General features: G+C 36.9%; 1 protein-coding gene across 1 annotated transcript in view; it reads left to right on the top strand.

Moving 5' to 3' along the window:
* The window catches only part of SEMA5A (semaphorin 5A), a 345,320-nt gene that overhangs the window by 232,820 nt on the left and 97,550 nt on the right, over positions 1 to 14,950 (top strand). The window contains exon 12 of the mRNA XM_059836141.1: positions 7,441 to 7,648. Coding sequence (XP_059692124.1) covers positions 7,441 to 7,648 — 208 coding nt within the window. The remainder of the gene's footprint in view (positions 1 to 7,440; positions 7,649 to 14,950) is intronic.

Here is a 14,950-nt window from a genome sequence, read left to right as displayed (position 1 = left end):
CAAGCCCCCAGATGCAGCTTTTTTAAAAAAACCTAACATCTCTTGTTGTACTCATAAAGTCCAGTTTCTTGAGACACATCGATGATGCTGTAATTATTCAGCTAAAAATATAGCTCACTTGGTAGATTATGTAGATTTTTAGTTGTTTTGCATTCTTGCATCTATAAAAAACAACTAGGTAATCTAAGAACTTCAGTTAGGGCAGGCTCACTTCTTGGTGGTTTATATATATTTTCTGCAGGTGACAAACTAATTAGTATTTATTTTTGTTCCAGATTTTCAGTGGTATTAATATTAGCTTTTACAGTAACAAATTTGTCACATGGATTACTGTTGCTTCAGTTAATGAAATTGAATTAAATGTCCACGAGCAATGGTTTTAAGTTTTCCACGTTGCTTGCATACTTTTTTCTCCAACAGTGTCCTGTGATGGTGTAAGCAAAACTAAGACACCTGAACAAAGGAGAGCTTAAACTTTTCTGTTTCCTGTAAGTGATGGCACAGAGGGTAACCAACATTTCATTTAGCCTATTTAGTGTTTAAAAGTAAGTCTCCATATTAAAAGGGCAGAACAATTTACAACATTTCTTGGAGAAATGCAACAAAATTCTTTTTGTATTTCCAGCTACAATATTTGTTAGAAGCTTTTGTTAAACAGTTACATAATTACCTTTTTAATCTAATAAATGTGCTTTATATCTGTATTTCTGTTAATATCCACCATTGTCTTGTTATCATCATGATGATAATGAGCTGTAATAGCAAGGCAATCACAGTACGTTATTGTTGAAATTCTTTGTAAGCTTAGCACAGTTTTTATTCTCTATCAAGGCTGCAAAACAGAACATGTTCAGAGTTTTAACCTCCATTTTTGACTGAAACTAGCACACTGACCAGATTGTTCAAACAGTGGTTTAATTTCAAACAGAGAAACAAACTATGAACATGTAAAACAGCTCTGAAAATAAAAATAAAGATTTTTAAAAATTGAAATGTATGCCTCGATAATAAAGCATCAGAATTCTGTATTCATTTTTAAGGTTTGCTTTTTTTATCCCAAAGAAATAATGAATATATATTTAAAAATATTTTAAAATCAAACTATATTGTTTTCTGTATCATTGTGGAGGGACTACATTTACCCATAATATATTTTTAGTTTTTAAAGCAGAAGGGTTTGAAGCTCAGTCTTTCACTTGTCCTTTAGACTGTAGTATGATTAAAAACCTATTCCTCTAAATCAAGTATAAATACATATCTCAGAAACCTGGAGGTAAAAGATAAATTAAGTTACAGAGTGTGGTTTTATTATCTTATCTTCCTAATATGCCCTTGCTTTAAACCAAATTATACCCCACCCCCATATGGGAAAACAGATTATAGCAAAGGCTTTAATTATCCATATTCTACTGATGATTTAACTAATTTTAAAGTTATTTTTAGGAAGGGCAAAAAAGAGCAGGTTTTAAATCCTCTCATGTTTTGTGTACCATATGCATCTTTTTTGATGTTATACAGATAGCTAAATCATAAATCCTGGCCTTTCCCTTTGTACGCTCAACCAGCTGCTGCATTAGCTGTTCCTGTGTCTTTTTTTCCATGTTGAGTTCACTTAAGCCCTTATGCAACCTAATACTTTCTGTCATTGGAATAATTTTCTGCTGTTAACCAAATGCACATTCTGCTTTGCGGTAGGGCTTTCTTTCAGTTCCTGTGGTGGAGGAAAGCAAACACTGATGATACATTTTTTCGCAGTGACAGGATGTTTTATCAATCACCTTGCACTTTGTTTGATTTTGTACTATTATACGTTCTGTACATCAATTTTATGTTTGGTATTTCAGTTTATTCTTCTGAAAGACCTCTGCCTTGACGAAAACCCTAATACCCTATTTTTTCTATGTTGTTTAATTGATACAAATGTTATATGATGAATGTAAACACTGTTTATATACACACGGATAATATTTACAGGGAATTTAACATTGACAAATTTTTTTTCTTTAATTTCAGCAGTCTTATTACTGTCTGAATGCTTTTATTTTCCCACTGGTATACAACAAATAATATGCAAAACCAGTGTCTAATGGGCAAAATCAAAACAGTTAATGAATATAATTTCCCAAAGGCTATTTCAAATTACACTTGAAAATCTATGTAATTTGTATCCATTTGAACTACACTTTAAAATGTCTTCTCCGAAATAGCCATCTATTAATTTTAAACTTTTCTTCAAAACAAAAAACTGATTATTATGTTGACAGATTGTTAAGGGTGTCAATAAGTCTGTTTCCACATATTATCATATACATAGTGTATTTCTTGCATAGGTGGTACCTTATTCAAGTTCAATTACAAATGTCACTTGAAGTGCCGAATATAGCTTTAGCTTCCATTTTCTGTCTTGCGTTGACTGCCCCTTTTCTCCGTATTCACCACATTCTTTCATCTGCTTAAGACATCTTGCTTTTCTAAACAGTATTTTGTGTGGAAATTGCAAAATAGGTCCTTATTTTCATTGACTGTTCTTAGTTTATAACTTGCAGTTGATTTTGCTGTTCCTTGAGTTTTTCTTGGTATATGCAAGGAGATTTTAAGATCTGTAAAGGCACCTTCTTGTGCTCAGAAAGGATAGGAATACTTGTAAAGTCACAAACATAGGCATACAACTGGCCTGAGGATATATTTGAGATTATTACAAGTTTATTTTGCTGACAACTCATACAGTTTAGAAGGCACCAGTGGCTTTTTTTGCAACAGTAGTGAAATATGATACCGTACACTTCTTGGAAAAACATTGACTTGGATTCAGTGTTCTGGTGCTGGTTCAGTTGCTTTCTGGAGACCAACCCTTTCTCCAAGGTACTACGCTAAACTACGATAAAATGAAGATTACGTTAGGTTTTGTTTCACTGTCAAGTATGGCAAGAGTTAAGACTGAAAGTGTTTTCCTCCCAAAAAGAAACGGGTAGAGGTTTTTTCCCTTCTTTTAAAGAAGTGAAATGAATTTACTTTGATACTGCCTTGTTTTGGGTGATTTGTTAAAGATGTTTTTGCTTGAAGAATGCAGCAATATTTTGTAAACATAGTAGGTCATATAAATATTTATTCTCCTCCAAAGCAAGAATTTGCTACAGCTTCTCTGAGTGTTCTTATTTCTGTTAGGAAACCCTAGAAATTACAGGTTTATTAGTTGTATCTGCCGTTTGTTTTGTGTGTTCATTTTCTGTGTTCCTTTGCAGGTGTCACCATAGATGTTCTAATTATTTCAACCACACTCTTTCAGTGTTCTCCATTACTGACTATGCTTTATACCATTTACATCTTAAATTTTCCTTTTCTGTTTTAGAGATCGTCCTTTGATTTTGTCCCATTATAATTTTGTACATTACAGACTCTGTTGCCTCCAAGCTTGTTCTCTACAACCCTATCTCAGGTTTCCCATTCAGTTCTTCATAGTCTCCTACACATTACATAGTAATATTTCAACTAGAATTTTTCTTTCCTCTTCATCTTCACTCACAGTGATTAGATTTGTAATGTTCAGTTGCTGGTTTTGCAGATCTCTCTAAAAGTATAGCATACAAGTTAACAAAGCACATTATTTACTCATTCTGGCCAACATCATTATCTTTTACTATTCCTGTATATACTCGGTCATCCTTAAACCAAGGCTGTCAGGTGTCTGGATCTATTCCACCATGTCTTGCTTACGCTCAGGATGCGAAGATGCCATTCATTTGAATTCTTAAATAGCTGTTGGACTCAGCCTTGACATTTGTGATGAAACTGGAACTTTCCCTGGGTCCGTGGCGATAAAATTACGTCCATTAAGAAGGTCTGTGTTTACTGTTCTTCTTAGCTATTTCTTGGCAGAAGTGGACAGTTAGTTTGATTGTAAAGTAAATATTCACTTGAAAGATTTTGACAGGTCTGAAGACCTCCATGCCCCAGAGCTGTATTCAAGACTCATTTCTTTCCCTACTCCTCTCTTTATTTTGCTTTACAACTGTGGTGTGAAAATGGCTGAACAGACAACAGTTTTGAGGATGGGGTTTCTACAAGTTCTTTAGGAAATCTGCAATCTTTGCTGGAGGCTGAATACATCATGTTGCACATGTTGTAGTAGAGTTGGAAACACTGGAGCAAAGCACCTGGCTTTTGAAAGTACTGATGCAATGGCTCTGATTTTCTGCTGTAAGGAAGCCTGGTATAGCCAGCATTACATGCTAGTACAGTTTGAGGAGGTTGATAGCTACATACCCTTGCTATATACCATAGTCTGATGAACATAGCCAGCAATTCAATCGGTGCATGTCTCCAAGCTGCAGAATAAAAACAGATCCTCGCCCTAGTTTGGGCTCCCAGGTTGTCCATGCAAAATCGGAGTCATAGGAGGAATTTAAAGCAGAGAAGATAGTTTACAGAAGGTCCGAAGTAGGAGAGTTTACTGAGGCAGAGGTAGATCTCAGATAACATTTTATTCCTTTTTACTGAACTTGCATATGACCCACATTACAGCTGTGAAGGGTAGTGTTTCTTACTGATAATCTGTGGGATCTCTGGCACTGCTTCTTCACTTAAAGCCCAGTCACTTCGACTTTTGACATTTCTGTATGAGTGCTGATCCTCTTAGACAACAAATGGGAAAGGGATGATTTAGGAGATGCTGAAAGAAAGCAAAAGGAAATGGGAGGAACAGAGACTGTATGCCAAGATAAGAAGGAAGAACAAGAGCAATGATAGCTGTCCTGGGGAAGGCATTAGTGCTGCAGTTCTCAAAGTGAGAATATTTTATTTCGGTCTGGGGTAGTATGCTGCTGTAACCGTATTCTCCAGGTCATAGACCTAAACATAAAAAAATGTTCAGGTCTACATTAAAGAAATTTACTGAGGAGAAAAGAAACACAAAATATTTGGTTTTGATCATATTCTCTTGTCCAAAGCTGCACTTCTAAATTAAATGTGTATGTAGGCATGGCGGAAGGAGGCCTCCAGTCATGTTTTTTTTATTCTCTTTTATCTTTGGGGAGGTGACAGCAAGCGACTCAGTCTGTAGATGCCAGACCGGGCACAGTGGCAGGAAGAAATACTAGTCTGTATGAGAAGCATGTGTTGAATGCGTACCTGATTTTGGTCTCATGTAGGAAAAAGATGGCAATCCAAATGCAATGTATCATGAATCATACTGAATCTGTTGGCTGCCATTTAGACAAGTGACATACAGTTGTACTAACTGATCTGTAAAGTGATACCAACTCATTTGCATGTATAGAATGATCTCACTGCTTCTTTTTTTCTTCCTTTTAGTACATTTTTCTGACTTCAGTGCTCAAAAAAAGAATTGATTTTTCACTCAGTGACTAACTAATACAGCCACTGATTTTTTTCTGGGCAATTCTCAGAACATATTTTTGACCTTGAAACTTGCTGTAATTATAGTTGAGATTTTGCATCCAGCAATCACCAGTGGAAAAACTGCTTGTTATGTTCTTCAGTTGAGCTGGTTATTGCTTAATTGTGAGACAAAACTGACTCTTGGCAAAGGTTTATTTAGTTTTTGAATATAATTCTACTTTAGGTTGTTGGAGAAAAAAGTGGTAGTCAAATTAGAAATCTTTTTTATATCAAAAAGGTTAAATTTTAATGAAAATTAAGATTGTTATTTAATAAAAGGGGTTTTCTAACAAATACTCTTACATACAGTAAATCCTGACAAGCTTGTTTATACCATGAAAGGAGAAAAATGTAAACAGTTATATAAAGTGATTATATTAAGAATTGAGAAGACGTTAACGTGCAGACATGATCTGTAACACTCAAAATCTTGTTATGGACAAAGGAGAATGCACTTTATATACTGAGCTAAGCATTTATCTTTCAACTAATTAGTTTTGACTGTCTAATAAAATTAAGTCTGTATTATCTACTTATTAGAGTTTTATTAATAATATGGTTAAAATCTTACATATAAACTTCCTACTAACTCCCCCAGTTATTTGGTGTTATGCTTCCCCTTTCAGTATTTCTCCAGGTCTTAAGATTGACTATTCAGTCTTCCTCAGGAAGGGGGAGAAGACTTTAACAGTAATTAGCATCTTGGTTTCTCCAGCTCCTCTTCAGTTTTGGAGTCTGCTTGAGCCTAGTTTTTTGTATTTTCTTAAGGTTGCTTATTGCTGTTCCTCACCACTTCCCAGGCAAAGTTTGGGAGCCACATGCTGCCCTCCCCCAGCCCCGTGACCCCAGAGGGGCTGTTTGTCCCACAGTGACTGCTTAGGGGTGCCAGCCCCCCGCCCTGGGTGCTCCCAGAGCGAAGCCAACACAGGGAGGCTACAGGCATGTGGCCACCAGGCAATTGCTGCCACAGCTAAAACCAGCTTTCTCCAAGGCAGGGACAGACCCATGCTGAGACCCTGTGCTGCCAGCTCTCCACCAAGCCTCTGGCTTCGTGCTAGTGGTGGCAAAACCCATATTTACTGGGCTGCAGAACAGAGCATCCCAAACATTTGTCTTGCAAATGTTACCGACTCACAAGAGATGTTACAGTCTTTCAAGACTTCACATGATAAGAGCTGATCTCAGTATGTGTTTGCAGTGTTGGATCTTTAATATTTACTATCGCCAGCACACAGAAGATTGCATAATGCAGTTTTGGTCAGATAGCTACCTAAAATATTTATCAGTGTGAGAATGTGGTCCTTTGTGTTCAGAACAAATGTTCTTTGGTATTTTTAAATTATTTAAAAACTTTGCAAGAGTGAATCAGAAGTCTCATCAGTCATCTGACACTAGTTTGTGATGCTTAACTGTCTTTGCTTAGAAATCACAATAAGAATAGAAGTGAAGAGCAAATGCTAAAAGAGATGATTTTTCAGAGGTCAAAGTCCAGACAAGTAAGAAGGGACACAGCCTTGTTCTATTGTAATATTCACTTAGACTCAATTAAGACTTGCAAATATTTATGCATATGTGCTTTATTAAATGAATGCGATACATATCTAAACCTCGTAGTTTTTAACACGTAGAATTTTAAAACAGATTGGGTCAATGATGGACATTACTGCTTTTTAAACTGCTTTAAACATAGTGAAGTGTAGTACAATCTGGTAAACTGAAATCAGTAACACTTGCTGTGAATGTGCATTTATAATAGCCAGGCTTTGAAAGCTTGTTTTCTAGTGACTACTGCTATGAAGTCTGTTCTTCACTAGTAAAATTATTTTTGACTGTAATACATCACGCAGAAAATTTAATAGCTGTTTTCAAGTTCTTTTCACTGTAGTATACGCAATTTAGGAAACTCCAGTCAAAGTACTCCCACATTCTGAGGCTTCATTGGAAACATCCAGCATGGGACGAAGATTTGTTCACTGAATGACACCAAGTAGGTAGAATTGCTAGTATGATTTTTAGTAACTTATTTTCCTCTTGCCTTTGCAGACTATGGCACTATTAAGAAAGTACTTGCCCCAATGAACCAGACTTCAAGCAGCTGCCTGCTCGAGGAAATTGAACTCCTGCCGAAAAGTCAGCGAGAGCCTATCAGGAGCCTTCAGATCCTGCACAGCCAGAGTGTCCTTTTTGTGGGCCTTCAGGAACACGTGATTAAGGTCCCCCTGAAGAGATGTCTCTTTTACAAAACATACAGGTGTGAAGAATCAGCTAGTTTGATTTGACTGGAGAAAAATGCTTGTAGGGGGTTCTGGAAAAATGGGAAGGAAAAATTATTAAGTAGGAATCCAAATTAATAACCTCTCTCAGCAATGACTTTCTGTGTACACTGTTTATCAGAAGTGTCTCTGACTTCTTTTACTAACTTGTTAGGACTAGATGAGAATCTCAAGGAATTATATTGATATTTAATGTCATTATACAGATTCTGAATTGTGAAATGAAAAAGTAAGAAAGTTTATATAGAAAACAAGTATCTGATAATGTGCAATATAGCTGCTGGTTTAATGTATTTAAAGCTTGAAACCTGGACAAATTTAAGTTGGGGGGGTTTAAGCTGTATTATAACTGAGTAAATAGTATCTGTGTGTTCAGAAAGAAAATTGGATTGGATGAACTGAGAGTTAAGACTAGTTGGAAAACTGGCTATTTAAAGGTAGTGCTGGGTCAGGAAACCATGATAAATGTAAATATTCTACTAGGTGAAAGTGTTACACAGCTAACAGTTGTTTGATCGAACAAGGAAAATAACCTACAAATTACCACTTGGTTTTAGACTGTATTATGATGGTTAAGGAATTTTAAGTTCAACTTACAACTTTTTCTATAGGTTATCTAAAAGTACTTCTGGGTTGCAAAACATATGCTATTGAAGATTGTTAATTTCATCTAAGTAGTTATATCTTCCCTTGGATATAATTGTGGTTCCAGTAATTCAGTACAATTGTTCTGTTTTACGTCAGATAGACACTGAACCAGTATGATGAGCTTTTTGAGGACTGTGACAGATGCATTTGGCTGGTTTTTAGCTTGTTTTGCTTTCAGCTTGTTTAATATATGTTCCTTTGAAAAGTTGGGCTATTAAAGGAAGGAGAAAAGCTGCCAGTTGCCTTTCTTGGCTGCTACACTCAGGATCATGGAGATGTTTCTTTGCAGCAGGCAGAGAGATTATACCTCTTGTGAAAGGCAGTGACCATTTGCAAGTGGAGATGTTTCTGCCTGTCAGCAGGGAGGTGACCACAGGACCCAAATGTAGAGCTGTGGCTCAGAGACAGTGGAAGGACTTTTCTGAGGGACCTGGCTCTGTGTGGGGATTGGTGCCATGCAGGAGGCCAGTGAAAGGCTATTGGGTTGAGAACAAAACTGAAGGAAAAGCTGTGTCCTGGGAAACTGGAGTAGACCAGAGAAGGGGGGATTCTCCTTATTACAGTTCTTTACCAGCCCTTTTTGTTTATGCTGTCTTATGTAGCATATTTTAGGTATTTTCGACTAAAATAGTAGTGATAGGACACTCAAAGCCCCATTGGAAGTCCTGCAAAGCTCACTTTAAGAAAGTTATATATAGGCAAGTCTCTGCCTCAAGCTTTTGGTTGGTTTAGGGGCCAACATAGGATGAAGTTTCATCTTTCTTTGGTTTAGTGAGTTGAAACAGGATGTGTGGTGGTCCTGTAGCCCTTTTTGTTTTCTTTCCTCCTTTTCATTAAGTGAAGGACTTGTATTTTGGGAGAGAGAGGGGTGTATGTATCTGAACAAGGAAAAAATTTAATGACATATTCTTGTGCTTCTCTCTTTTCTTGAATATGACATGATTATGACATTCTGGTTGTACAAGACATTAAACATGTTTTCTTAAGCAGATGTGTTTATTTCGGAAAGGGAGATTAGGCTGGTATCCTGTGTCTTCTTAGGGAGTCTGTAAACACAGAGAGCTCAATAATATGGGTGTCCTATATTTACACCAAGACTTCACGCAACTTGAAACATTTCAAGGCTGGAGACTTGCTATGTTATTAGTGAGTTGTGAACTCCAAAATCCATAGGTGAGACTTCCAGAGTACCTGCTTAACTGGTGCCTGTGTGGAGGTCCCACAAGGTCCCTGGTACCTCTGCTTCTGTCAGGACAATTCCCAAGGCACATCAGTGCTACCACAGCTGCAGGGCCCAAACATGCTTCTGCCCTCGCAGGGTGGGACCGCTGTCTCAAATCATAGACCCCATACATGGCTGCAGGCTAGGTATTCTTCTCCCTTTTTGAGCAGCGGAGTCTAATTGACTAGATTTTAAGAGTGTTTAAAAAAAAAAGTCATGCTGTTCCCATTTTATTGAGTAGAACAGTAGGTAAATGACTCAAATCCTGCTAAAATGATAATTTATTTCTCTGCCCAGAGGTATGAGTAGTCTCATCTTCCACTGGAATGACTTACTTAAAAGGAGATAAAATTATTACTTGTGGGTTTTTTCAGTCATATCTTTTGTAGTTGTATCACTTTGCTTGGAATAATTAAATATCCATTGCACCAAAAGGGTTACTATCCATGCTTTCTCCCCAGTTAAAGATTTCACCAGCAATTTTAGCTCTGTTTTGTGAGAAAGGAGAGGATTTACAGCTGTGCTCTAGATGAAATAAGGTATCTCCTCGTCATCTATTATTAGAGACTCAGATCATTTGGAAAGTGCAGATATAATCTTTCAATCACCTATCACTTACTTTTGGCTTGACTAGTTTTTTTCGTGGTTTATACTGGATTTCAAGCATATTTGGTTCTCTACTGGTGGAGAGAGTGTAGGTACCTTACTTGGGGCTACAAATTTCACTAGATAATGAACATCTGAAACTTAGTCACTGCATTGCTGGGTGCTTTAATACTCACATTCTTGTTATATGTTGCTAACTATTACTTCTATACTATAGCAGTCGGTAAATAGAGTAAGGAGTAAGCCTCACCTAAGGAAAATGCCTTGGGGCATTGTGGTGCTTTTTATGGATTATTTTAATTTTATCTATACACATTTATCATACTTAGGGCTGTACAACTGCGCCAAGGCTATATTCTAAACTTCCATCAATAATAACTAGAGTTTCTTCCACAGATCAAGGGCATGTGCAGTCTTTAATATCTACTTCACATAATTTTTGAGAAATAGAGGATGCTTGTGTATAAATAACAGCCTTAAAAAAGCCAAAAGGCTGAAGATGTACTAGCTCATCTGTCCTGCCTTTTTGTGCCAATGGCAGAGTGCTCACCGTCTAATCTTTTCTAATCTTTTTGTTTAGGTTTATTGCAAGGGTTTCAGACAACGCAACTTCAGTCCCTCTGTTGAGCAGACTGTTCCACAAGCTAATATCTCGATGTCAAGATCATTTGCTTGAGATTGTCTATTTTTTATTTTTATTTCATTATTCCTTGTTTTATCTTTGTGTAGCAGCCACTGAAGCATGTGGTTATAGCTTTTATTCGTAGCTTATTACGTCTCCTTAATTATGACTCTGATATGCTCTACATATTTAGCTATTTTGTATTCACTTGTAAATCAGTTCCTCCAGCACTTTCTTGTGGTGGAGTCCTCTGTGACACAGTGTTACCTCTGACAGACATTCCTTCTGATTCAGGACAGTCCTGTTCTACTAGCTCACAGCTCCGCTGCCACAGACACCATTATCAAAGGCCCTTGAAAATATTGTTTTACATTTGGAGACTAAATTTGATATTTATTTTTTTTTTTGTGTTCCAGATACATTTCGGTGCACTTCATTGCTGTGACAGCAGACCATATCACAGGCAAAGCCTGTTGTCACACTTGTAGTTTGGGTTGCTCAGCACTTTCTGTTATGCCATGATGTCTTCATTGTTTATGAGTCGCCCGTGTTAGTTATTTGGATTGACAGTTTTCATAGAGGGGGTCTCCCGCAGACTTTTGCCACTGGCTGAATAGTTTTGAACATCCTGTCATAATTGTGCTGTTTTCAGGAATCAGCTAGGGAAAAAACAGTTTAGGCCATGTGAATTCTTACAAACAGCTCTCCAAAAAGCCCTGATGCCTTCATACTCCAGGAGGAAACAGCAGAGCAGTTACCTTAGTTCAGCTCTCCTTGGGGAAAATCGTTAAGATTTGACCAGGTTATTATCACCTGGGTATTGCAATTCATACATGTTTATCAAACTTTTACAGAAGACCATCAACATTGTTCACTGGAGCTATCATTTTCACTAAGAATTCTCCAGCTCTCTGTACTTCTTCAGAGTTGAGTAGGCCAAGCATAAAGCACAACTGACTTGTATACCCGCTAATTAACTATGATGCGAGAGAAATAGAATGATTATCATGAGAAGATAACTATTAAACTCGTTAAAGTTGCAGTGTTTGCTATTTACTTTGAAGGCTCTAAGCGTCTGTAATAAGGAGTAAGATCTGTAGCAGGGGGGTAAAGACTCCATCCCCTGAAACGAAGAAACGGTCGGCTTTCTTCTATCGGCAGCTGTAGCCTTCAAAAGCAACCTTGGATGGCAGTGATTTCTCTGAGGCAAATTTGTCAATGTAATAATTTGTACTGGAGTTTTCAGTGCATCAGTTTTGAAAGTAGGGGCAATGAAAGGTTGTATCAACCCAATGTTCTGCAAAATCTTACCAAGCAAGGGTCAAGAACTGGTATTTCTAATGGAAGATAGGTTTCACACACTTAGAAGGCTTGAAGAATAATCTTACTATGATACTATGTCTAAGTAAATAAATAGTGCCATCTGCTAAAATCTGTGCAAATAGTGACTTCTCTGGTGTAAAAAAACAACTTTTGGAAATTTTTGAGCATTTTTTTTTTTACATTATATGCTTAAAATATTTTTGGGTCACAAGATTGTTTAGCTAAGTAATGTTATCATAGCTATTGTACTGTAACCCTGACTTTTCTCTCTCTGTACTCCATCATTTTTATTTTGGCTTCTTTGTTAATCATCTGTACATATGCAAAAGATAACTGTAGCAGCATAGTAATAAGAGGGGTACTGGATTAACTAACAGAAGAAAATAATTATTGCAAATTTGGTTGTGCTTTATTTCATTCCTAGAACTCCAGCAAGATTATTGGATTAAGTATTTCACCGCTGTTGCATTCCTTTATTTTTCCTTAGCTATAGGTGTTGCTTCCTCAGAAGTACTCTCGCACTTAGTACGAACCTGTTTTCCTTGGAATAAAACACTGTGGCTATCATTACATAGTAGAATAATGATTCCTATATACTAATATTATAAAAGTTAACAACCAGTAATGTGGTCTAAACTATTACTAGGTGCTAATGTGTCCAGAAGGGCTTACCAACACATGGAATTGAAATTGCTGTTTTGAAATAATCATTCCAATATAGCTATTTTTTGGATATCCAGGTGGATTTCCTTATTTCAAAATATGCAAGCCTTACTCCAGTTTAAGTCAGAGAAACACACTGCTACATTAGAATGTTGGGACCACTTGAGGCCTAATCCGAATTAGTGATTCCAAAGTAATATTCCAGAATGAGAATCTTCATAAATTTTCCAAACTAGGATAAACTGTAATTCTGGCTGCAAGACTAGATTATAAGCACATGTTAAAAATGTGAAGAGTTTTTTGTAGGTATTAGATACACTGCAAAATTATCTTCAATTGGTGTGAATTTATGAGAACACTAGTAAAGTCAGCAAAACTATGAAATAAGCACAGTCGAAAGTCTTCTTCACTCAAAAGAAGTAGAATATTAGTTCCATACTGGGGAGGGAAATAAATTGAAGCTCTACAGATTGGAGGTTGACCTATATTTCTTTCTTCCTTTGTGAGGACCAAGGATTTTGCAGAAAGTGTCTGTGTCTGTCTGGCCCACAGAATGCATCAGAGACAAACTATGCATTTACATTTTGCTGAAATATTTAGTCACAACTCTTTAAAGTGTGTGATCTATGCACGTATGTATTGTATTGTAAGCACACATTTTTGGCAAACAAGAAGGAATTTTGATAAACAGGTAGAATTTTACAGCCTGCTCCCTATGTATTTATTGCAGTACCCTATGAGGACAAAGGAAAATGTATTTTCCTTTTAGTTTGAAAAGTTGTAAGAAAACCAGATGGACTTGACTACATATTTGCAATTCAGATTTTATTAGTAGGTTATTATTTTAAACAAAGAAGTGAGCTAAGAAATAAAAATTTAAAACAGGCATGTGGTTTTCATATGTCATGACATAATTCATTTCTTTGCTTTAAAAAATACCAAAAGTCTGAGGAATTTTAAGTTCAGTGTAGTTACTGTAAAGTTTTTCTTGAAAATCACCTGACGTGTTTAAAGCAACCACTTTCCAAGAGATCATTTCACTAGTCATTTGATACTTGGCAAGTGTATTCTCTGGAAACAGAAGTTAAAGGTACTGGATGGTTTAAAAACAAATGAACAAACAATGGCAAATCTGGAAGGTTTTTTATTTTAAAATAATTTAACATATCAGATACTGGTCTGCTGTGCAGTCAGACCAGCACATATCCTATGCATCTCAGCTTACAGTGCTCTGCATTAGACACCAGTTGTTTTCTCATGAGAATTATTTGCAGCTCTCCTAATATTCTGTAAACTTTTTGTGGACATTTTAATTTATTTGAAGTTTTACAGAAAATTAACATCCGAGTTCGGAGTCCACTATTGACCTGAATGTATGAAAGAGAGAGAGAGTATTCTTGATGAAGTAGTGTGAACTGTGGGCAGTATTCCAGGACAGGAGTTTTGATGCTCCAGTTCTACGAGCCCAAACTGAGTGGCTCTAAAGGCCGTCTGCTCCTCATAATACGTTGTCAGGCCAGTGGAGGTGTCTACAGGTACTTCTGGAATGAGAGGTAATGTGCCCTCAAAATGTTGAGATACCTGCTATCTGGTTAGTACTTTTAAGGAGTCAAGTTGTACATCTTAAATCTGGGCCTGCTGTCTTTATAATTGATTCATATTCTAGTACAAAGTTAACCTCAACATTTAAGTTCAAAAGAACCTAGGTTACAGCTGACTAAAAGGATATGGAAGTTGTTTACCCTGTTTACATTTATATCTGCTAAAGATGTGCACGTCTTTTAAAGACATGGGGATGCCACATGGAAGCAAATGTGTCCAGCCTGGGAAATCACTGTTACTGCTGTTCTGATCTAGGAAGACATCAGCTTGTGGGAAAATCCCCAAATCTGTTGCTCTTGGGTTGCTTTGCAATGTAGGTAGCTCAGATTTTCAGAGCCTATTTGCCAACCACAGATTTGCAGGTGCTAGTTTCAGCCCATCAAAAGGGCTCTGAAAATCCTAGCTGCACCTGGTGTTCCCAGCATTTCCAGGTTCCTACCTCCTAATCAGAGGGCTGGAAGCTTTATCTTGGCTGATTGACATGGATGGGGACCTCAGATGTTATTTCTTTACAATGATTGGCAAGCCTACCTTCTCTTGTAGAGAGCATGCTCTGTCTTTCACATTTGGTCCAAGTAGAGCTTCCACATGGAA

The sequence above is a fragment of the Gavia stellata genome, chromosome 3 (assembly GCF_030936135.1).
Source record: "Gavia stellata isolate bGavSte3 chromosome 3, bGavSte3.hap2, whole genome shotgun sequence".
Lineage (NCBI taxonomy): Eukaryota > Metazoa > Chordata > Aves > Gaviiformes > Gaviidae > Gavia > Gavia stellata.
Note: the sequence above shows the minus strand (reverse complement) of the source record. Positions and strands in the feature narration are given on the sequence as shown.